Genomic DNA, 25,118 nt, shown 5'->3' with positions numbered 1-25,118 from the left:
CGCATGCCGTGTGGCCAGCTCTCACTGCGCGACACAGACACTCAACTGCTCCGCGTGATGATGGCAGAGAGTGAACTTCTCGTTGTACTTAAAATAAATAAAGACAACACTCGTTGCCACAAGTGAAACAAATGTTTTGCAAGTGAAGTTGGTAAAATGTGCGAGCTGTGAAATATTAAGTGAGAGTGAAAGTGAAAGTAAACTCCACCTCTGCTCCTCCCAATCAGCAACAACACCTGTAGCTAGTGGGAGGAGACTAAGGAGAATTGACCCGGTTCAGACCTACATCCCTTTACAACAGTCAAACAGTCTGTCCATATATATATATAGAGAGAGAGAGAGAGAGAGAGAAAGAGAGAGAGAGATGTGTAACTTTTTTCCTTTGGCAGGCTTTATGTTAGTCCCATCACTCAACACACAACACCATGTACTTAATATTAATTATTTTTTCAAAATAGTGCTGTTCAGTGTTCAACAATTTACTGAGTACAGTGTTAGAAACAAATCTTCAGTCCATTCAATATATTCTCATTTGGTTTAATTTTTTTCTACTAAAAAGGAAACAAGAACCAATTAGAGTACTGTTAAAGTACCGGATCGATAATCAGTATCAATAAGAGTACCGGCTCACAAATTCTTTTCTATCCTAGGGGAAACACTGTAGTTTTTTTGGATGTAATTTTTTGCACTTCTGTATCCAGCCTTGTGACCATAGCTTTCCTACTGTTTGTAGCATATATTTACGTCCATAAATATACAGGCTGCTGTTTGGAAGAGATTACATATAGATTTAAGTGAAAGAAAAGCAATGCACGTGAATCGTTTATTCCCTGTAGTATTGTAAGACATATTTGTAGCCATTAAGTATTGTATGTGGCCCACGGACACTCAATGATTTTCCTATTTGGCCCACTTGCTTTTGAAGTTGAAAATGCCGGCTCTATACTGTATGTAATTATATTTCAACAAGGAGGATGTGAAATATATCTCTCCAGCTCTGTTTCTGTAATTTATGTGCTTCCTCTCCAGGGCCAGCGCATAAATCAGATGCCCGGTTTCAGGAGTGTAAAACCAGATAAGAAAAACAAATTGCCCTACTCACCAAGGAACCACAATGAAAACAGCTCAATTCTGTGGCAAGACAGCAGTCATAAGGTTTATTCTAATCATTGCTGACACATCCACTCAGCACTGATTCAGATGATTATTGACAGAGAAATTAGTTGACTAATGATCTGGTCCCGCTTAAATGCACATACATGTTGATTAATCTATCAAAAGGGTGAATGTGACCATGTATACTGCGATTTTCAGTGACAGGATGAAGCAACAGCTGTGAGTAGCATCACAAACTCGCAACTTGATATGTATTATATGGATCAAGGTGAAATGTCAAAAAAATTAGGTCCTTTACCTTTATGCTAATAATCCCTTTGAAATGTTACAACCAACATCTTTATCTTTTATACACAACTAAACTGCAGCGGCAAAGATGTTTTGTCAGGAATTCTGTGAAATCCATATTTTCTTGGACTTTTGCAGCAGAGTTCAGAATATCAACAAAAGTACTTTATAGGTTGATTGCATTATTTTTTACACTTTTTATTCAAATGTTTGTTTGTTTTTAAAGTGGGGTGAAGTTGGACTCTTGACTTGAATATTCCTGAATTCACGGTTACGTCTCCACTTTCCACCCCTGTAGAATGTAGGGTGTAGGGATCGTGTTGTGGCACTCTCAGTATGGTAACGAATTCCCCACTGTTTAAGGTGAATACATTAAGGAATTGCAGCCAAAAATATACTGCGTTTCCAAGGAAAAATTTAACAGCTGTGGAGGAGGTAGAGATGCAGGGTGCGGAGAGGGGGACACTGTACAAGCAATCTATGGTACTACTTTTTTTCCACTTGGAATCTTGATCTTGATCTTGACATCTGCTCATGTCACTGCCTATGGGACCCATGGGGCCTATGGGAAAATTTTGTCTCTTCTGTTATCCAGTCGCTAATCTACAAAGATGTTATCTTGCAGTTAATCTCTTGTCCACTGACTGCCTGAGATGATAAAATCTTCACCTGGACCAAAAACAACATGTAAAAGTTGTTATTTCCACAGAGTGGAACTCTCTCACTTCTCTGTTGCTACAGTATGTGAAAATATTGGCTTTGACTGGTTGTTTCGCAACTTTTTTATTATATTTTGTTATTAGGAACGGACATTATGCATCTGGCAGAACTTATTAACAGTTAGAAATAACGTTTAAATCGTTTCCCACCAAATCATGCTTTTCTTTATGTAGAAAATATGACAAAATAAAACAAACGCCATATCACTATTATCAGATATGTATTTCCAATCAATGTGACTTTAAATGTCAATTTGAAAAAATAAATGTATACAGCTGCTGATCAACAGCAACCAACACGTTGCAGAACGGCCAAATGACGGCTGTGTGCCGAGTTCCCTCCCACCTCTTAAGTCAATGTTGTGGAGCTGATCGTGAACGCACCGTGGCTCAGTGCAGTTTTGGCCTGGAGCTGCAAGGAGCGGGGGGAACCCACACATGCATCGGCTTCCTCCAGGAGACAGTCGGTGTCTGTCTTCAGTCCTCAGTGAGCTCTTGGTCTCAGAAAGACCGCTGCCTGACAGGATGGAGGGCATCTGCTGCGAACGCACCGCACCAGCTGACCAAGTGTTAGTGTGGACCCTGGTGCTCCTGCGCGTCTTTTGACAAGAAAACAGACATCTGCATGTCAACATTTAGTTTTTAAGAGTCAGCTGCTCAGGAAATGTGTATTAGTATCCGCGTGGATCCACCGACAGCGTTGTCGCCTCTGATTTTGCGCAAGCCACGAGGCTGTCAGTGGACCGTGTGGTTGGAGGAAACGAGGGACACGATGCGAACCCGATTTCCAAGTGCTGCTGTTCCCCCTGAATATGTGCGCCGCGCCGCCGCCCGCACCCGCCGCCCCGCCGCCAACCGCTAGCCGCTCTCCGCTCTCGTGGGCGCCAATCCGCCTGCGAAACATGTTCATCCTGTGGGTCCCGGTGAGTTTGTTCCTCGGCTTCATCATTTCCCAGACGTGGAGCGTTCAGATGTCGTGGGAAAACTGGGACGCCGAGCAGATCCACCGAGGGAACGAGTTTGAGAAGCCGAGCTCCCAGCCGCACATCGTGTTTATCCTGGTGGATGATCAGGGCTTCCGGGATGTTGGGTACCACAGCTCCGAGATCAAAACCCCGACACTGGACCGGCTGGCAGCGCAGGGAGTCAAACTGGAGAACTACTATGTGCAGCCTCTCTGTAGCCCCTCCAGGAGCCAGCTCATGACCGGCAGGTACAGTCCAACATGCCCCTAACTTTTTTCTCCTGAGAGGAGCTAAAGTGTCATTTCATCCGGGGTCTTGTGTTTCTATTCATTCGCTCCTTGGAGCATGGAGAGCAGCCCCTGCTACTGCGCTCCATTTCATAGACTCTGTTCATGGAAAGTTATGATTTATTACAGCCTGGATTTTATTAAAGGTTATGATAATGTGCTGCTCATCAGAGCAGGGTTTGCTCCAGGAAATTGCAAAAAAAAAGTAGAGGTGAAAACTTCTATCTCTACTTGTCTTTACTTTTTCCAGCTTGTAAAAACTCAGAAGAAAATCCTTCTGATGATAGTGAAGGCGCTTTAATTCATGCATTTAGCAATAACTGATTCTCATAACTGATAGCACCAATAGATTACCAGAACAAAGAAAATAATAGGCAGGTTGTGCTGGACTGTAGCGATCCTTTAACATAGAAGGGTTTGTCTACCTTAAAGAGGTTCAGTCTCGACCTTTGAAACACTAGTTGAGAAACCAGTGTCACCAAACGGTCCATTTAGCTGCTCTTGCGGAGCTGTTGGGCTGACCACGTGGTCCTCATCAGTAGATCAGATCTTCAGTTCTTAAGCCAACATGGAGGAGAATAGGTTAAACAGCTCAACAGAAAAAGGGACATATTTATTATGTACAACTCAACTAAGCAACTCCAATTCCATCTGCTGATGAAGATCATGTGATGTGATCGAAAGCTCCAGATCAGTCACTAAATGGACCTTTCTGTGTAAGCAAAGATAAACGAAGCACTCCAACCCAGCATTCATGACACTTAACATCCCATGCCCTGTATGGACTGGATGAAAACGTTGACAAAAATCTTAAGTCAATGTCCGCTTAAAAGCATTTTTCAGAGCTTTCAACTGCCTTTCACAGTCTACTGCAGTGGATGGAGTTTGCTTTAATTAAACCACACTGTGCTGGACTTAAAACTGGGGGACAAAGAGGCAGGTGCATGCAGGTGTTTTAGTAACAGCAGAGGTTAGTAATTGTAGTTTGGCCGTTGATTTGCCCCGTTTACCAGCACCATCAGTCGTTGCAGCAGCAGCAGAGGCCTTGAAACACTGTCCATTATGGGATACTTCTGTCTGAGCGGGTGCCCAGTGTCAAAAACCTGTTCCAGAACAAGCATGTAAGTGCGCCTTGGCTCAAACTAAAATTTAAGTCTTTCTAAATTAGGGAGCAGCATTGTTACCTTAGCAACCACTTAGTGTTTTAGAGGGCGGCAGGAAGCTGTAAGGAAATATTAGAGGGCGCGGCTGGTTAATTGTGTGCAGTATCTTGGGGGGATATATGCTCTGGTTTTGTAGTTTGCTTATAGAATGTTTCACATCAGCAGTTTCCCTCTTTGTACATGCAGCTCTGCAGGGCTTCACCTCCGCTGCTCCCACCATCTGCTCTGCACCTCAGCAAAAACGGAGGCAGCTTGCTGGGCACCGACATCTTTTTGGCAGGTGTCCACGAGAAAATAATGAGAAAAGTGCAGCCACCTCTGCGTCCCTCTGCCCTCTGTGAGCTGCTCTGATCTCCGCCAAGACTCAGAAACAAACTCAGATAATATCCGCATGGAAACATAGGTGTAGATTCAATTATGTTTCCAGGCTTGTGTTCCTGAACGGATGATTGCAGAGGAGTGTGTGTGTGGGGGGGAGAACACCATCCATCCGTCTGTTAACACTAAATTATCAGCAGTCTGTGTCATCTGGACAGTTACTGAAGCTCTGAGAACAATGTTTGTTCAAGACTTTTTGGCATATACTCGCATAGACAAAAAAACGGACTCGGCGAAGGACCGAGTCCAAAACTTAAGCCCTTCATAAGAGCAGGCTGTTTAGACTGATTACCATAGCAACCACCTGCATCTGAGCCCAACTGCATGTACGACTTTTATTTTTTTTCTCGACTGTCACCCTGTTGGACAGGTGCTCCTGCCTCATAAATGACTAATTATACTATAGTATCTAAGTGAATATCCTTAGACCAAATTATACAACCCCCATGTGACAAGTCTAGTCACATGGGGGTTGTATAATACTATTATTATTATTATTACTTTAATACTGTATAATACTACCATTATTTTTGACAAGAATTTTGAAGACAAATCCCTGAAAAACTAATTTGTTTCTTTCATTGGATATATATTTATTTATTTATCCTTTATTTAACCAGGTTAGTCTCATTGAGATTAAAATCTCTTTTTCAAGAGAGACCTGACCAAGATGGACAGCAGTACATAGTTACACATAAAACACTCAATCAAATACATGTTCAACAAGTGCAATTGTAAACAAAAACAAAAACAACAATAAATAAAATAAAATGATTGACTAAAACATTCATAGTTTCCAATGGAGCCCATCTTCAAACTCATGACAACAGCCTTAAATTCATTAAGAGTCACTAGGTCCTGAAGCTTGAGCTGCTTCTGCTGGTTTGGGTTAGTGACACAGGTAGTATAGCTATAAATTGTATACATCAGGTCAACCTTTAATCAAGAGGAGCTGCGAAATTAAGCAATTTCTTCCTCATCGGCATCACTTCTACTGTGTCTGAAAATCTCTCTAACTCTTTATGGCTTTTACTTTTCATCCTGGACTTTATCCCTAAACATCACAAAGGAGGTCTGTGGAGATTCATTCATCCATGTCATGGTAATCCACAAGGGTGTTGATTCAGTAGCAACTTGTTGTTACACTGTTACATTACATCTACATTACATTCATTTTACTGACCCTTCTGTCCAAAGCAACTTACAATCATCAAGGCAGGTACCATTAAGGGCCTTTCCTAAGAGCCCACACTGGGATGACCTGGAACCAAACCCCTGCCTTTTTGTACCAAAGTCAGCGGTGTAACCCACCAGCTGCCCCCTGCCCCCCTTGTGTGCATACATTTTATGGTTGTGCAAAATTCCCCAAAAGTCAATGAGTCAATGCATCAGGCGCATTTTGTGAGTCGAATCACGGCACCATTTTTAGTTGCTGTGCAGCACACAGAGCATTGCAGGAGTAACAGAGTGGCATGTTGTATACCTTAAAAAATACATCTTGTCTTCAAATTACCGTGATGGAAGGTATGGATGGTGGAAATAAAGGGCAGAACAACGCTAAACAACGCAAGGCAGGGCAGCACTACTTGTGTCTGCAATATGCTCAGCTCCAGTGTCCAGCTGATGGGTGTAGCAGCCTGGCAGGAAAGTCATGGAGTGTGGTAAGGTTTAATATCCCAACTTTGACTTTCTCTGATGATGTCACATCCCAGGAGATAAACAGAGGCTTGAAAATGTGAGTTGTCTGGCAAAATGTTAGAGTCATGTACAGGAATATGGTTTGGGACAGCTGCTCTGCAGCTGAGCTGAACTGAGGCTTCACTAGCTGGGACTGCTGTGAACCTATTGTTACAGAACGTACCCCATAGTGAGTTGACAAGATCTTGGCTAGAAGTAAATCACATTGGGGGGAAAAGGGTTCATGTTCAAAGATATGGCCTCTACAAATCGAGTGAAGAAAAAGGGACCTGGCAGAAGTTGTGTACAGCTGCTGTTGAAAACTTCAACAAAGCCCTCTTAATTTTCCAGTAACAGGAGCTTGAGAAAATATTTTTAAGCTGTTCACCCCCTGGGAAACTCATGGCATAAAAAAAAAAATTCAACCTGTCCGGATTTCTTTAAGCTACACTGATTAGATTAGAGGCTTAAAGTCTGAGCTTTCCTTCAAGTTTGGAGTTGCTTTGCTCTTCAGCCCTGTGACCCTATATATACCCGATACGGAGTGATGGATTGCCAAAGGGAGCAGATGTTGCTCCTAACGAAGCCTTCTAAAACTTAAAAATATTAGACACCTGAGGACATATAACACACATGACATGGTACACACATACTTCTGGAACCTTTTCACTCCCTTTGTAATTTAGTAAACATGCTTCTGAAGTGTCAAAGAATAATGTTCCAGGGTTTGTGAGCCATTTCAAGTTACCTGCCCGGACAAATCCTGCAGATGGACTTTCTGGAAAGTTCAGTACATCATAAACACACCTTGCTGCTCTTGTAATAGTGGCGGACTCTCTCACCCTTTTACCTATTTTCTTGACTTTTGCTCAGCTTCACAACTGTGAGCAAGACTGTGGTAAATGTACCATACAGTTGTTTTCAAAGATGTCCCCTACCCGCCTTTTCCATGGACTACAAATGTTTAACTTAAGGTCCCTCTCATTAACCATAGCAAAAAACCTGATTAAATAAGATTTCATAATCATTGCTACATTGCTAAATGAGATACCATACATGTACGATATCTATCAACAAACAAAAGATGAAGAAGGCAGTCTGGGGTCCCAGGGCAATGAGGAGCAGATCTATTGTAAGTATAGTGGCAAAGTTCCAAAAAGCTCCTCTGCCATCCTTGAACACCGCGCGCTTATATTTCAGACCTCTGGTTCTGAATCTGGTCAAAACCACCAGGCGAGTTGGGTCGCTTGTTTTCTTAAAGCAGATCTTTTTCACTATGCTTCTCACCCACTGCAACCCCCTCTCCAGCTCATTTACACACTTCCCAACTGTCCACACTTATCTCAAACGTGTCTCAGCCTCTCAGTCACCCTTTTCTTTTTGTTTCAGTCATCTGTCACTCTTTCACTTCCCCCTTTTCACCCCACACCGGCCTGTTTTAGAGCTCTGGATTGAATTGTGCAATGTTGAACTGACCAATTATTGTTGATGAATAAGCCCGGTTTCTATAGAAGTTTGTGTTTGAGTTTGTGAAAAGGAAGTCTTGACAGGGGACACCTTTTTCATCATTTGTTACCAGTCTGTAAAGTACAGGAAAATAAGAGCACAAATGCCTAGGAAGGGGCCAAACTGAAGGGAGATATTCAAAGATAGCAAGGAAAGTAAATGAAGAGCTTGCCAAAAGGAAGAGCTAAGTAAGACGAACGACTCCTGGGCTGACTATGATTAAATCCAGAGTGCTGGGTTGAGGCTGCTTATTTGAACCATATGTGAGGAAGACGTGGAGCAGAAATAAAGAAGAGAAGGCTCAGGCATGGGCATCAGGTCTGCTTGGGAACCTCCATAACCTCAGTGGCTGGAGCAGTGGCCAATGCACTTGTCTTGTGGGACTCAAGCATGTCCCGGCGTTCAGTGATTTGAGCTTAATGACGTGTGTGATTTGTTGGCCTTGTGGCTCAGTGGCTGTGTAAATAAACCAGAGTGATATTGTGATTACAGCAACGTTTAAGACCATAACTCTGCTTTTTACTAGAGGAATGCAGCAGCTCTCATTGGCGTGATAAGATATGGAAATGAGCCACTATCCATTGGAAGTGTTTCTCTGCCTGTGTATGGCTTGAATACATGTTGGACAAAGAATGCAGAGACTCCAGATCTTCAGCCCATGTGCTATGGATGCCAATTCATGCCCTGCTTCATTTTAGAATAATCTACAAATCACTAGACATGTGGCAGGACTGCAGAAAAGGAGGAAAAATCTCCAGAGGGCTGTAGTTATTTCAGTAATTATTTGAAGGCTTCATAAATACTAAAGATCTAATAACTGTCCCTCAAATGCCCCAAAACCTGCAAAGCCAAGACTTAGTTTCCTTATGCACCCCCTAGTATGTGCAAGAGAAACAACACAGGAATACTTTGAAAGTCTTTGCACTCCACCTTGTACCATTCTCCAGCACAAACCTTGGGCTGGTTTGACTGATTTGTGAAGGAATCACAGGCAGCACTTAGCATGACATTCTCATTACACGGCTGTAACCTTTTGGTATGTGAACACCACCAAACCTGCAGGAGCTGTGAGAGCAGGGGTTGGGGCTCATAGGGGCTCAAACCTTAAACACGCACATGCATGTCTCAATAAATTTGCACAGGTATTTTTTTCTCTCCATTTTCATCCTTTCTTTTCACTTTCTGGGTCATATCATTTTTATTTTTTTCCACTTTGGAGTTATACAAGGTCTTTTTCTCCCCAACCCATTGCTGTCCTGGCATTAATGCAAAAGTGCTAAATGAAGTGAAGGGCAGAGGTGGAAAAAAGATCCTTGTATGAATAGAATGAGAAAAAAAAGATTTAAGATAATGGAGCATATTGCATCCAAAAGTCCTTTTATAGACATTTATGGGCAAGTAACAAGGGTAAATTTACCATATACTTTGTGTCTGGAAACTCTGGAGACATTATGGGGAACACAGTTTTACAAGTACTTTTCTTGGAGTTCAATATGTCCCATGCAGATTTTTTCAACAAAAGAATTGAGAAAATAAACTTCTTTTTATCTTTTTCCCCCTAAAGAACCAGGCTTAGTGGCATTCTTGTTGTTGCTGCACACACAGTTAGGTTTACTTCTTCCTTTCTTAGATCATTGAATTCAGATCTCATCGCCTAATCACAGACCAACAATACCTCCACCATCCCCCGGTGTGCATGTTTGTAATTGTGTTTCAGAGCTCCGCCTGCCTAGTACCTAGACCACTAAGTGACATGAAATACCTCTCATTGCCACACGAAACCAAGAATCTCTCTTGGCTCCCACCAGGGCCATTGTGGTCAATTTTGTATTCACGGACCTGACCTCAAAGACAAAGAACAAATAGAGGTATCAAATTCAGAATTGTGCCATATTATTATCCTGAGGAGTTTAAAATTTTGAAGGTCACGAGAACCAGATTTGGATCTGTGGGAATCCATTTTGCCAAGTTGTAAACATTACAATTTCCTAACAAAGGTTTTGGAGGCATCAAATCCAGATGATGTTTTGTTTTAGAAAAGCACAGTGCAGTATGTCTTATTTCTCACCAGAGAACAAACGGCTCTGCCCCTAGGTTTGTCCAGAATGCCTCTGCCAACTGCAACTGGCATTAGAGCACATTGGTGATGAGGTAGGTCAGTGGTCAGGGTTTTGCCGGTGAAGTTGGTAAGTGGTTGTGGCAAGGGCTGACTCCATACACACACACGCACACACACATAATGTACATTTGTGAATAGCTCTACAACAAAGATCTGTGTCATATGACACTGGCTGTGTCATATGACCTAGTATCCTTAACCTGCGATCATTAAATATACTTTACCACCATTATCACCATCATGATGATGGTCTAGCCAGCTGTGCTACATTGCAGGTGAGTGTGTTTGTTTGCAGTTGCAGTCTGTGATTTCATGGGAACTGTCCTCAGTGTATTGTCTTTCTTGAGTGTATAGGACCCAAGTTCTAAAGGAATGAGTTATTACCACACATAGCAGGACAGTGAAGGACATTGAAGGACTTTTGTATTCTCCATGGGGAGTAGACACTCGCTAGGCCTGACCAACCATCTTGTTCTCCGCCAACTAAATTCTCCTCTCTGGAAACCAAACCAGAAACTTATTTCCACTCCCTTTCCCTGGTGACAGCTTGACTGCACACCACTAACCACGGGCGAGAGAGAGAGGGAATGTCGAGAGAGGGAATAAGGTGAAGAGGCAACTGGCTGCATCAATTCCGTGTCTCCTGGGTGTCTCTCTTTCTCTCACAGCAGACGTGGGGAGTCCAGACCTTTAGAGCTCATTGTGCTTGTCTTCTGAAAGTTGCTCCCAAAGTCCCAGCTGAGCTGCCTCACTGTGAAACAGAATCCTAGTCAGTCACAGACTCTGCTTTAAAGTCAGACCACTAATCCCACAGCTTGTTGTTTTGAATGTGGTAGACTCAAACCTAAACCAAATATCCCAGAGAATAATTAGATCTGATCCAAAATGTGGTAGACTCAAATAGAAGGACACCAACTCTGGCACTAGTATGATGGACCACCAATTACGGAGCATCCACATTCCCAAAGAGTAGCAAAAACAATTTTTCCTTGCACTTCACACTTCACTCTCTGTCTCTCTGACATTTTGGCCATTTTGCTTAACCTCTTTCTTTCCAGGCTCATTGATATGTTGGGCTTTACTTTTTGTATACGTCATTCTAAGGAATGTTAATATCTTTTAATACATTTTTTTATGTATTCAGAGCCATCTCTCTACACTTTAAATATGTAAACAATGTGATCAGTCCCTACACTAAATGTATTGAGGCCACTGAGGTGTTAAATAAACAAGGGGCGGATATGCCCTGCCTTCATTTGAGTAGAACTCCTGCAGACATATCTACATCTGAGGTAATATTTTACAATATACAGGACTCAGTATTGTTTTTCAACTGCTTTTGTCTGGCTTATCAAGAAAGCTTTTGCGTCACTTTGGGAAATTTTATTCCAAAACTCATCATTGGTGACATTCTCAATCGTTATTGTAATTGATGATGTGGTGGTGTGGGAATGGGAGAGTCTTTAAAGTCCAATGGTTGAGGTGGGGTGTTAATGTTGAGTCAGATTTCATCAGCAGTTTTATTAGATGTCGCAGATACAGTGTCATGTTGTCATTTTGTGCTATGTGACAATGGAAGTTAAATAAATCACACCAGAATGTGGGCTGACCTTCCTTCACTGCTAAAAGCACGTACCCTTTTTTACATTTGCACTTGCTATCAAAGTTCCTTGATATAAAATGTAGTATCTGTCCTTCATTTATTAATAGTGCTGTGTTAACTTGCTGCTAAGGTGGCTAACAGTATTGTTAGCCCCAGGTCACAACTCTGCTTCCTGTCTGGCCTTGAGTGACAGGTCTTCTTTTTTGGCCCTGGGCCTCCCCCTTCCAGTTACCATTAGACATCCTCCTCTCACTGCAGAGTTAGACATCAGTTGAATATTACTCTGTGCCCTGGTTGCTAGCCTAAAAGCACTCTCAGGTCAGCTCAAATGTGTTTGCTTTGGACGGGGTCTATTGTAATTAACAACCATTAGATTTTTGGTCTGTGGGAGGAAAATTGTAGAGGTCTTCAGTTTTCTAAACTTACATTGGTACTGTTTTCAGTGTTTACGTGAACATCTAATAAATAAACTAATGCAGCAATCCCTACTATCCTATCTGGACCAGTTTGTGAGCTGGTGGTGCAACTAATAAAAGTTAGAGCAAAGAATATAGAGGAAGGCTTTTCAGCATTTTGGAAATATAGCCAAGTAGTAAATGTCTCTCTGTGGAACAAAGTAAAATGAAGGCCTAATACGGTAAGCTCTTATGTCTTGGCTGACTGAATCATCAGGGTTTAGCACTTCTTCCACTTACAGTAATTTATATCTTTTGCAGTAACGGGTGGATACAGTCCATTTTTAGGTTGTTTTTTTCCCAGACATTTTCTACTTGATGACTAGCATTCATCAAACCTGTCTTTAAAACGAATCATGTCACTGACCGAGTGATATCTGTTTCTATTTTGTAGGTATCAGATCCACACAGGGCTTCAGCACTCCATTATCCGAGCCACCCAGCCCAACTGCCTGCCCCTGGAAAATGTCACCCTGCCCCAGAAGCTCAAGGAAGCAGGATATGCCACTCACATGGTGGGCAAGTGGCACCTAGGCTTCTACAAGCGTGGCTGTCTGCCCACCCAACGCGGCTTCGACACTTTCTTCGGCTCCCTGCTAGGCAGTGGGGACTACTACAGTCACTATAAATGTGAAGGGCCTGGTATGTGTGGTTATGATTTGTATGAAGGGGAAGAGGCAGCTTGGGAACAGGACCGCGGCTTGTACTCTACTGTGATGTTTACCCGAAAGGCTATCAATATCTTAGCCAATCATAACCCTAGCAGACAACCTTTGTTTCTCTACCTAGCCTATCAGGCCGTTCATTCCCCGCTGCAGGTCCCTGCCCGCTTCCTTGAGCGCTACAAAGGCATTCCGAACTTGCATCGTCGTAAATATGCCGCCATGGTGTCTTGCCTGGACGAAGCCATCCACAACCTCACGTTAGCACTAAAACGCTATGGTTATTATGACAACACAGTTATAGTGTACTCCTCAGATAATGGAGGCCAGCCATTAGCTGGTGGAAGCAACTGGCCCCTGAGAGGGAGTAAGGCCACCTACTGGGAGGGGGGCATCAGGGCGGTGGGCTTTGTCCACAGTCCGTTGTTGATGAACAAAGGGACAAAATGTCGATCTTTGGTCCATATCACTGACTGGTTTCCCACACTGGTGACCCTGGGTGAAGGTACTATAGATGAAGATCTAAATCTGGATGGGTATGATGTCTGGGAGGCTATCAGTGAAGGTCGCCCATCGCCTCGGCAGGACATTCTTCATAACATCGACCCAATCTACATCAAAGCCAAGAACGGTTCATGGAAGGCTGGGTATGGCTTATGGAACACAGCAGTCCAGGCTGCACTCCGGGTGGGCCACTGGAAGCTTCTGACTGGTGTTCCTGGTTACAGTGACTGGGTGCCCCCACAGACCTTCTCCAACCAGCGGCTTACCAATCGCTGGCATAACGAGCGCATCCGCTGGGACCGGGGTAAATCTGTCTGGCTTTTTAACATCACAGCTGACCCTTACGAGAGAGTGGACTTGTCTCTGCGCTACCCACACATAGTGAAGAAGATGCTAATGCGACTAGCGCACTACAACAAGACTGCAGTGCCAGTGCGCTACCCAGCCAAAGACCTGCGTTCTAACCCTCAGTACAATGGGGGCGTATGGGGACCCTGGTACAAAGATGAAAGGGAAGAGCAGGAGGAGCATGACAGATACAATCATTTTTTCACCAACCATCTTGGAAAAAGAAGGTGGAAAAAGAAATCAAACAACAGAAAGCTGAAAAGGAAGGTAGAAGAATAGCTTGCCCCATTTTATTAAACACTTCAGTTGCTTTTTCTCAGGGATCAACAATTCCTGTTTCAGGATTGTTTTCTTCGAACTCCAGTTAATATTAACTTGACTCCAGTTTATACTGTATGTAAAACAATGCAGATAGACCTTTTGAAATGCCTCAATAGAATAAGGAAAAGATCCACTCATTCAAACACTACTGTCATGCCCAGACACAGCTAAGACCTCATTTTATTGTTAGGGGCATTTAAAGAATGTTTATTTTTCTAGATTGTGTTGCATGCTTGAACTGTTGTCACCTTTGAAGTGCTCCATATAGCCACATGTCACTTAGAGTAGGAAATCTTTTTTTCATTGACAGTTGCCATAAATTTTGGTGAAATAGTAATAAAGACAGTTCTACAATGTTGATTGCAGTGACAGTTTTGTGGAAACAGATGTAGGATTAATGTGATATGAAAGTTGATGTATGTTGGTTTTATAAGCACAGTCTGTCTGAACCTAGGAATAATAGATGTTGTTCCCTCTTTTAGTTGATGTCTAGTCTGGCACCATGCCAACCTGAATGTAAGACACACTAAGGGAAATAAAAGCTCCAGACACAAAGCTCTTTTTCTCCTGCAATCTTTCAAGCCAAGTCTGGTTTGCATTTTATTCCAGCCAGATTTCCTTTATTCTGGTGACAGTAAGTACTCTTGTAACTGGAAAAGATTTTACATATCTCTTATTTTTGCTTCATTGCTTTTCTTGCAGTCTTTAAAAAATGCCTGGCTCATCAGTCATGGGGTACTGTACAAGATAGAACAGTGACCAAAAAAAAGGGGCATGGAACTATTCACACCAAGTGAACAGAACTCACTATATGCAAAACAAGGCCCTGTTGTATTATGGGGGTGCAAAAGCATGCTTTCCGACTTCAGCTCAATATTTCATACCCTTAGTTGAATTTTGAATAGTATATGTTTTGAATGATTACAAATATGTTATGTATCAAGGCAGATAATGGAGACAATGGTAACACTGCAATGTTAACAACAGAGACCACGGCCAAAGTTAGTCAGTCCCAACCCTTCTGCTCAAAACTTCAACAAGTGCCTCTGTGACCTCGGTAAGAAGATCCTTTCCAGGTGTGTCCAAATAAATATCCAACTCATCTATATGTGGGGGTGGTGTGCGGTATTCACTTACTTCACTTTACTATACACAGCTATATATATATATATATATATATATATATATATATATATATGTGTTGCCAGTGTTAAATCTCTGTTGCCAGTGTTACTTTATATATAACCAATCCACCAATCATGTTAATAACAATGTAGTATCCAAGTATAGGGGGCCTATACAAGGATATTACACATTCTAAATACATGTAAACATTCGAAATAAGCAATATTATAGTATTGCTTATCATCATGTGAATGTCTTGACTGATTATGCAATTAACTACAACACTATATTTGGCTTTGATTATTCAGTCATAAGAAACATTTAAGCTTTCACGAACAAAGGCCCCTTTTTCTGTTACCATGGACGGACATTACGTTATGTGATTGTTACGATGTTATGACTGTTTGATTCGGATAATAGCAGCTGTAGAATAGGCAATAATCCGTTTTTGGCAGACACAACCATTCAGGTTCTGACTCAACTGTCTCAGAGGCATTTGTATTAAGAGCTTATGCTGATATGAAGATGGGTCTTTCCGTCCTGAACCCCTGTATATCCAAAGCAGGTGAGGTCTAATTGGGTTAAGCCAACTGGTTTTCTTCAGCTTCCTTACATTGATATGCCTCTACGGACCAGATTGTATGGGAAACAAGATTTACCTGGGCAAGCTCAGCTGTGCTCTTGACCATAAAACACAAGCGACGCGCTACATATATTATGAGCTACAGCTGAAAATAATGGAAGATCAGATTCTTATTTCATTGCATCGGCCTGAATTTCCTCTCCCATGGGCCACAGGAACAGTTAAACCCGGGATTCTCAAGGAATTCACATTTGCTTTCAGTTACGGGCATTAGCATTCCTCTAATGGGAAAAACCAAAGGCATTTTTTCCCCCTGTAACTGAGCTGTAAGGCAATACATCAAGCTCCCTCATCATGCCGCCTCACATTAACAATGCCCATTAGTGTTCATTGGGAATGAAAGGCGCAAATAAACCTGAAAGATGGCAGAGCAAGAAAGCTTTGATCAATGTCAAGTGCAGCAATTCAATTTTGCTGGTCTGTGTTGGTTTTCTTTCCACTGTGGCACCCTGTGAAATGTATAGTTTAGGTTCTTGCATGATCAAGGCGCAAATTAGCCTTATTATGTGTAGCCAACTGGAAAGAGCCGACCACGTCATTGCCAAGAGCTACGTTCCAAACACCAAGACTCAACTAGGATTGAGCTCCAAAGTTTCTCTCCCAAAGTCAAGTGATGAAAAACAAGGAAAATATCAAGTAGCTGTTGTCTAAAAGGATAAAAAAAAAATCCATGAAGTGGCTTGTGAACACCATCCAAAATGCCAAAAAACACAAACGCTACCAACGCATCCACTCACAGGATTGTAGTCTGCAGGGGTGTGCACTGCAGCAACTTGGCAGAATTGAGACATTCCATTCGTAAGAGGTAGTTGAGATTTTTTTTTTCTCCAAATGATGTACAAGCATGCGAAACGGCTGCTGTCATGTTTTAGTGACATCATAGGAAGTCCTGCCTAGGAAGTGACCTAAAAAGTCAGCAAAAACTTGCCAAAATTATGAAGATGATGCATCCTTTTTCCTGTACGAATAATATGATTACACATGTACACAGTGCTACCAATGCCTGCTAGAAAATACATAGTTCTATTGTTATTGTATTTACATTCTCAGCTATGGGATTCAGTGCAACTATGACATTTATTCAAACCTATGAAAAAACTTAAGGTGTCTGACAGAACAGAGAACAGTGAATTAGCTTGATGGACAGTCTGTCTTGGCTGGTAGTCTCTCTCCAGAAATGGGGATTTCCTGTTATGAGCAATTTCATCCATGCACAACTGGAACTTCTCTTAGCCTCCAGGAGAGGTCAGGCACTCCCACTTCATCCAGTTATTGATTTATGGCCCCATTTGCTCTTCCCATGGAACACTCCCTTTATAGCTGAGTCATTATTCATGTAATTCTTTTATTCATGCTCTTTTCATCCTGTGTCTCTTTCTTCTCTCACTGCTTTGCTCAGCAACGGTCCTCCGTAGGTTTTGCTCAAGTCCATACTTGTGAAACTTGGTTGGTGCACCAGCTATATTGTGAAGAAGGCCTGGATTGTTCATGCAAACACCACGTTGTCCATCTCTCAGTGGTATTCAGCCCACAGGCCTGTTGTCCACTTGCCACCACCTCCGCCTACGAAAAACTCCTTTGCCATCTGTCACTCTTCCTCCTGATCACTCCTGCAAGGCGTGTCAAGACAGTTTTCTCTTTGCTGTTTCTCACAATCTGTCAGCTGCAGAGAAAAATCAGCGCCGCACTTGCAGCCAAATCGCGATGCCGTGTCACTTGTCAACACCTTCAAATACCAAAGTTCGGAACAGGATTGAGACTTTTCTCCATGTCACACACTTTAAATGTACTGCATTTTGACACTATAAGACACAAGACAATTAGCAGCCTTTTCCCCCCACAACTGTGATAGTATTTGTGTTTCTTAAATTAAAACTGTAAGTGAGACTAAATGGTTCTGGAGTAGTAGCCGTTGCCATGGTGTGTTGATCAAACACAAGACACAGAACTTCCATTTTTCCAGTTTAATGGCATTGAGTGTGTGAGTGTGTGGTCTACAATGGAGGCATACAAGAATAACCATGAACAATTATGCAGATATACTGAAACATTTTGTGTGTGTGTGTGTGTGTATATATATATATACAGTAGTTAACAGAGGATGACAAATTCTAATCAAAGGTAGACTATAGTCACTTTATGCTCTGTTACCTCAAAATAATAAACGCCAAATTTAGCAATGTATTGCATATTTCTTTAACACAGTTATATCTCTCAGATATAATAAATGCACTAAGCTGAATGCACATGAAACACAGTCACAGATATCTACTAATAACATAACGTATCGTCTGCTCTGTGATACAACAATAACTGTTCACACAATTTACTCTATCATTAACAGTCATTAACTATAGGGATTGTAAATGTCTTACAACATCTCAGTAAGGTATTTAGTACAATATTCATTTACTACTAAACTGTAGCACTACGCTAGCCTAAACAACGAACAACATTAGCTTAGAACCAGTAGGCCACTTTGCCCTTTAAACTCGCATAAACCACACTTGAATGCGAGAACAGAGAGAGTAACATGTGCACTTACTTCTGTTTCATTTATGCACACAGGTACAACATATAGTAAAAAAAACTCCTTCTGGAAACAGGAAAACTCCGTCCTCTACAACTTATTACTATTATTACCTTAGCGTACTAAGGTCAACTCTGCACCTCCAGCTCTTGCTTGCTCTCTAAGCAGGTCAAATTCTAAGCAGGTGCATTTATTTAACAGATACAGATTATTAAAAGCCCTCCCTTGTTTGCTGTATACCAAAGCACCTTTGTGATGAACATAAAATGCTGCATGTATATATCCTATTAAATGTGGCCTGGTTAATATATAAGGTAAATTCAGATCAGAGCTCTATTAGGTTAAACCACACACTGGGTATGTAGGTTGATTTAGTTTTTTGATGCTATAAATACAGGGTCAAAAGTCCTGATTGGTCGAGTGTTAGTGAATTGACAGGACCATGATGCCGTTGCTCCACACAATGATCCCTGCTGCACTGACTCTGGCACCAAATTACATCAAAAGCTCAAGAAAGCAGCACCTGTATCCGGGAGATGAGTCATCCTCCTAAATACAATCTGTGACTTAAATCTACAATAAACAGTTTTTCTTTTATTAGCTATTACTGTTATCAGATGTACATAGCATGACATAGCCTTGGCGGCCAGATCTTTGAAGCTAGCGCTAACAGACTAACCAAAAATAACGAGCCACCGCCAGTTGGGCTTTTATTGTGAAGGGCAGAACGGAAGAATGGAGTGGATGCGCTGTATTGTGTTTGACGGTGATAAATAAAGTTGTTGTTGTCTCGTCTTGGATCACGCTGGTTCATAGTGCGGTATCCGTGTTGTTATTTCGTATAAAAGGATACAATACAGGCATAACAAAAAATGCTCGGTTACAGCATCAATTCTTGGCTGAGCTGGGTCCTCAGGCGTTACTACTACCAGGAAGTAATTTTGAACTCTAAAACTCTATTGTCCAGCGGTGGTTGGAAAATCAACAAGTAACCGCAGTAGTCTATAATCGATTATGGTCCGTCACTGCATCAATGCAGCATCGTCCACGTCTGTATTGTGATGCATCGTAGAAACTATTAATTTCAACATTCCTAACGCATTGTCTTTGAATCCAATGTAATCCAATGTGTTAATGTAAAAATATCACAACAATTAAAACATTTCATGATTAAAGGTGCTGTTATTGCATGGCAAAACAAAAAAACATGAAAGGATATGACTGGGACTTTAATTGATTGATTTAATTATTTAGTTGTGATTCCAGAGTGAAAACACAAACTTGGATGAGCACTTTGTACACCCCTGCATTATAATGCTATAATATTGTACCTTTAATTATCATCTCACATCAGATAAAACCACCACTTTAGACCAAGGGACCATCCTTGTATAAATCTGACTCAGGATTACAGCAATATCTTAGTCTCAGATTGTTTTCTGTCATTTCCAGATACGTATGTTGCCTTCCCACTTTTTACCTCATGTTGTCTTCAGATGTCTATGCCAGTTGTACCTTTCAGAATATATCTGTATGACTGACTATCATTATTGAATCATATGTATGCATTCAATCAAATCTATAAAAAAAAAGGATTGCTAGTAATGTGTTAAGAAAACATATTAGGGATAATCTGGGCTTGTAAAAATGTTGGCTATTTCAACCGTTGTGGCCATCTTTTCTTCCCGTTATGGTATCAACGTCTTCACCAAACAAACTGACGTTGTGGTGACGTTGCTACAAAAAGAACAGGGAACGAAACAAGGTTGTAAATATGCACACAGCCCAGGGCAGGAATACTCTAACATGGTTAGCCTAGCTTAGCATAAAGTTAATAATATTTGTAGGTATTTGTATGCCTACAAATACCTCTTAAGTATAGTACTATGTTGATTCTTGATGTGATGTCTTTCTTTTCCTTGATATCTTCCTAAAGCTTTGTTCTTTAGCTCTTTCTGTATGTATATAAATAAAACCAAATGTATTACTGCTATTCAGATCTGTGTTCACTTCTCTGTGTTTTTCTGGAAGTGTATTGTGTGTATTGTATTTGAAAAACCCTTCGGTTAATGTACTGATCAATCACGCTCCGCTGACATGAAACAGAGTAAACCAGGTTGAAAAGGAGGTGAAGGTCCAGCTGTGGTAGTCCCCCCAGGCAGACTCACCGAGGTGAGGGGGGAGGGAGGACTGACTGAAAGCTGATTGTGTCCTAAATGTTAGTTGTGTATGTGTCACAACCCTTTCTGTGACCTCTAGACTTCCCCAGTGTTTCCTGTTTGTTTCCCTGTCTGTCATTTCCTGTGTCTCCTCCTCTTGGTGTGTGTGTATGTTTCTCAGCAGGGACGTGGCTCAGCAATCACCACCTGGCACACCTGACTCTCATCACCATAGCCAGATTGTTCCGCTCTCTATGTGGTAACTCTCCAGGCCCTCGTATACTAGTGAAAGTAAACTTTACTGATCTGTTGTTTTAACTTCACTGATATCATTCTCACCATGCCTCCTTCACTTCCAGTATTTGCCATAACAAGAGCTGAGCCTGCATCTGCTGCGTCCTGTCCCCACTAGCTACCATTCGCTCCAGCCTGCACCAGTTCTCCACCAGCTCCCCACCACCAGACGCCATCATCTTCCACCTGGATTCCATCTCTCCTGTTCATCTCCACAATACACTCGGCCTGCAAGTACCCAGACTGGCTAGAGGCCAAATGAAGAACTTTATTGTACTCAGCCAGTGTGTTGTGTCTGAATCTGCCTTGGGGTCTAAATAACTCAAACTGAATTGTAACAGAACAATCTGGCCAAAAAATGGACTCTGCAGATTCAGACGCTTTACGCTAAGCATTAGCCTCTCAGGGAGCGTGAGAGGCTAATCACAAGCCTGATTGCACCAGCTGTGAATCCACCACCAGGCCCTCCTGCTCAACCTGCCCTTGCTCTTCTCCCTCGTGAACCCCACATTCCCACACCAGAACGCTACAGCGGTGAGTTGGGCGCTAGCTCATGGTTTCTCTTGCAATGCTCTCTAGTGTTTTCCCAACAACCCACCACCTATCAATCTGATGAAGCTAAAATAGCTTATTTGGTTAGTCTTCTCTCAGGCAGAGCAGCTCAGTCGGCTACTGCTATGTGGGAGAGACACTCTCAATTTGCATGTATCTACCAGCAATTCACAACGGAAGTTAAAAAAGTATTTGATCAGCCTGTTAAAGGTAAAGAAATTTCCAATCAACTGTTATCTCCGCCAGGGATCTAAATCAGTGGCAGAATATTCTATCGAGTTTAGAATCCTGGTGACTGAGAGTTGTTGGGACAAAAGTCTCACTTCTGGGTGTTTTTGCACATGGCCTGTCAGAAACCATGAAAGATGAGCTGGCAGTGAGAGATGAGACCCAGTCCCTCGCGGCTCTGATTTCCCTGGCCACTAGGTTAGATAATCGTATGAGAGAGCATCACAGGGAAAAATCCACCGTCAGCCACTTCTAAGTCCTTATCCCTCATTTTCAACCACCTTTCAAGATAACTCCAGGTATTCCCTCCAGCACACACTCTCCCCCCAAGAACCCACCCATTACGTCCGGCGAGGAGCCTATGCAGCTTGGACGCACCCGACTCAACTCCACCGAAAGGCAGTGAAGGTTCAGAGAGGGTCTCTGCATTTACTGTGGACAAGCTGGCCACGTCCTCCCAAACTGCCCGCAGCTGCCAAAAGTCTAGGCTCACCAGATGAAGGAGGACTTCTTGTGAGCCAAACACAGTCCTCCACTCCCATCTCCCATCACCACACACAGCTAGCAGCAGCGCTTTTATGGGGACAGTCTTCCTTCCCACTCAAAGCCCTCATAGACTCTGGAGCTGACGACAACATCATCGAAGCAACCTTGGTCTCCCCATTCTAGAACTCCCTGCTCCAGAAACTGTTAGAGCGCTAGATGGCAGACTACTCTCAAGGGTCACTCACCAGACGGCTCCAATTACCCTCCTTATCTCAGGAAACCATCGCGAGTGCATCCAGCTGTACCTGATTCCTGCACCTCACACTCCACTGGTCCTAGGTCAACCTTGGCTTCGCCTCCACAACCCACACATAGACTTGTGCTCCAGCACCATTAAAAGTTGGTGCGTTCACTGCCACGCTAACTGTCTCCGATCAGCTCTATCACCTCACAAGCTCCCCGTTCCCTCACCTCTCGCCCTGAGAGTGGCTATGGAGAAATACATACAGGAGTCTCTGACAGCTGGTCTCATCTGCCCCTCATCGTCTCCAGTTGGAGCTGTTTTTTTCTTCGTTGGGAAAAAAGATGGAACTCTTCGTCCCTGCATCGACTTCACTGGACTGAACAACATCACGATAAAGAACAAGTACCCTCTCCCACTCATCGACTCTTCACTTCGATCCTCTTCACCAAGCCATTGTGTTCTCCAAACTGGATCTGAGGAATGCCTACCATCTAGTTTGAATGCGAAAGGGAGATGAGTGGAAGACGGCCTTTAAAACCCCTTTAGGCCACTTTGAATATATGGTCATGCCTTTTGGATTTCCACAACGCCCCTGCAGTTTTTCAAGCTCTGGCAAAGGGCGTTCTCAGGGATATGCTAAACCGCTTTGTCTTCGTCTACCTCGACGACATCTTGATCTTCTCCAGGGCCATACAAGAACACCAGCAACATGTGATTAGTGCTTCAAAGACTATTGGAAAACAAATTATTCGTCAAAGCAGAAAAATTTTGCCATGTCAAATAAATCAATTAATGCAGCTGTGATATGCGCAGGCAAGTTTCTAGCTAAATCATTACCAGTTGATCAAAGTTAAAAGAAATTCGACTCTTTCACATTAAAGGGGCGTATGTGCTATTGCTACATATGTTGGGGGGTTAACATCAATCTTTATCCCTTTACTGGCCAAGAGCTATTTCTGGCGGTGGAAAGTTTGTTTTACTTCTATTCCTATCGTTTTGTTGCTTCTTCAGAAGATAGCATGCCTACTAGCTAATACCTCCCTGTCTTGTCACTTTCCATTAGCAAGTCACTGTAACGTCCAGTCTGCACCGAAGAAGTAGCCTTATTATAACCTCTTAACCTCAGGTTAATGGAATGATTGCCGGAACTATTAGCAAGTGATCATCACCACCACCTGCTCCCAGCAAGAAACCACATTCAGCAGCAGAGAAAACTTTATGTATGGCACCTTTAAGACTTACAATTATAGGTGGTAACCTCCAGTGCCGTCTTATGAGAGTCGCAACAACTCTGTTCACTCTAATGAACCTTTCTGTCCCCTGCAATGGCAATGGATCATTGAGCCTCTCTATAGTTCCCGGAAGTGAGCAGCAGCGCATTTGAGTAGCAGCAGAATGGATCAATGAACCGTCTGCACTTATGATCTATGATTATTTATGATTTAAAAAAACATATTGACTAACTACATAGAGTAACTACATATGCGTGTCGGTCTTCTATATTGTAAATCGATACATTTTTGACTACTAATTACCAAAAATCGCAGTTCTGTTGCTCTGAGTAATGTCTGCATTTTGGACTTCCGTTTTCGTGACTCTCATTAGACTGCTCTGTTTACCACATCATTATAGAGGAAAACTAATGTTAGTACAAAGAATTTACCCACTAAGTCTAATTGTATATCTTAGTTTCTCTAAAATATTTTTAAGTTTGAGAAATTCGGCAGCAGGAAAGATTGTGAAGGAAATTCAAGGCTATGGAAATTTGTGTAATAAAGGCTCAGTCTGTCGATCTGTAATACAAGCGTTGGTTTTATTGACCCTAACCCTTGCAAGAGGGAGAAATAACATGCACAAAGTGATGCTGGGTGAAATCTCAAGCAGAATTGGGAGTGCAGAGAACCGTTATACTATCAATAGGGCAGTGCATGTGTAGGTGTGGACCAACTATTTGTTAAAAGTTACTTATGTCACACAGAAAGTCTTCCATACAGAGTGTTGTTTGTTCTCTCCTGAAGAAGTGAAACCTACATACGGCAGCTGTCTGGCAATCAGGGGAAACAAAACCAGACAGCAACTGTCAGGTACATCATGCTCTATGTTATCGATGTAGAAGTACAGTGTAGAAGTACAGAAATACATGAAAAGGTTACAATTTTCCATTAGCCGATATCAGACTGTTACATTTATAAATAATCAATAATTCAACATGCTGAACTCCAAACTGGTGTCAACGGACATAAAACGGAGCCTTATTACTTATTAATTTTCCTATTCTTTTCTGTTTTATTTTTGTATCCTTTTAAGTTTTCTTTATTTTTATTTTTGTGTTCATTGGTTTTGTTGTTCAGTTAGTTATTATTTCTGTAATCCACTTGTATTTTGCTCTTGCACAAATACCTCTTATGTGTATTCACACAGTGTGTGTTAAATGCAAAAACTCATTATGTATATACAGCATATTGTTGTTAGTGCTAAATGAATGAAATGAGTATTAAAATGTCTGAACAAGCAAAAGCACAATCCTTCACATTTTGGACCAAATTTCAAGATTCAATTCAATTTAATTTGTATAGCGCCATATCACAACATACATTGTCTCAAAGCACTTTACATAGTGAGGTCAATATAACAATATTACAGGGAAAACCCAACAAATCCCACAATGAGTAAAGCACTTGGAGTGATAATAATAATAATAATAATAACAATAATAATGACGGGTTTGGGTCCTGAAAAAAAAAAA

General features: G+C 42.0%; 1 protein-coding gene across 1 annotated transcript; it reads left to right on the top strand.

The window, feature by feature from the left end:
• Positions 1-2,445: 2,445 nt before the first annotated feature.
• arsj (arylsulfatase family, member J) lies at positions 2,446-14,666 on the top strand. The gene is made up of 2 exons (XM_035626907.2): positions 2,446-3,336; positions 12,671-14,666. Exons 1-2 carry the CDS (start codon positions 2,936-2,938, stop codon positions 14,067-14,069), a joined length of 1,800 nt encoding a protein of 599 aa, XP_035482800.2. The 5' UTR covers positions 2,446-2,935; the 3' UTR covers positions 14,070-14,666.
• Positions 14,667-25,118: the final 10,452 nt, after the last annotated feature.

This window comes from Scophthalmus maximus, chromosome 2, assembly GCF_022379125.1.
Source record: "Scophthalmus maximus strain ysfricsl-2021 chromosome 2, ASM2237912v1, whole genome shotgun sequence".
Classification (NCBI taxonomy): domain Eukaryota; kingdom Metazoa; phylum Chordata; class Actinopteri; order Pleuronectiformes; family Scophthalmidae; genus Scophthalmus; species Scophthalmus maximus.
This window is presented reverse-complemented; position numbering and strand designations above follow the sequence as displayed.

Coding starts and splice junctions, on each gene's coding strand:
- arsj (XM_035626907.2), top strand. CDS start 2,936: ATGTGCGCCGCGCCGCCGCCCGCACCCGCCGCCCCGCCGCCAACCGCT. Junction 3,337..12,670: donor AGCCAGCTCATGACCGGCAG/GTACAGTCCAAC, acceptor TCTATTTTGTAG/GTATCAGATCCACACAGGGC.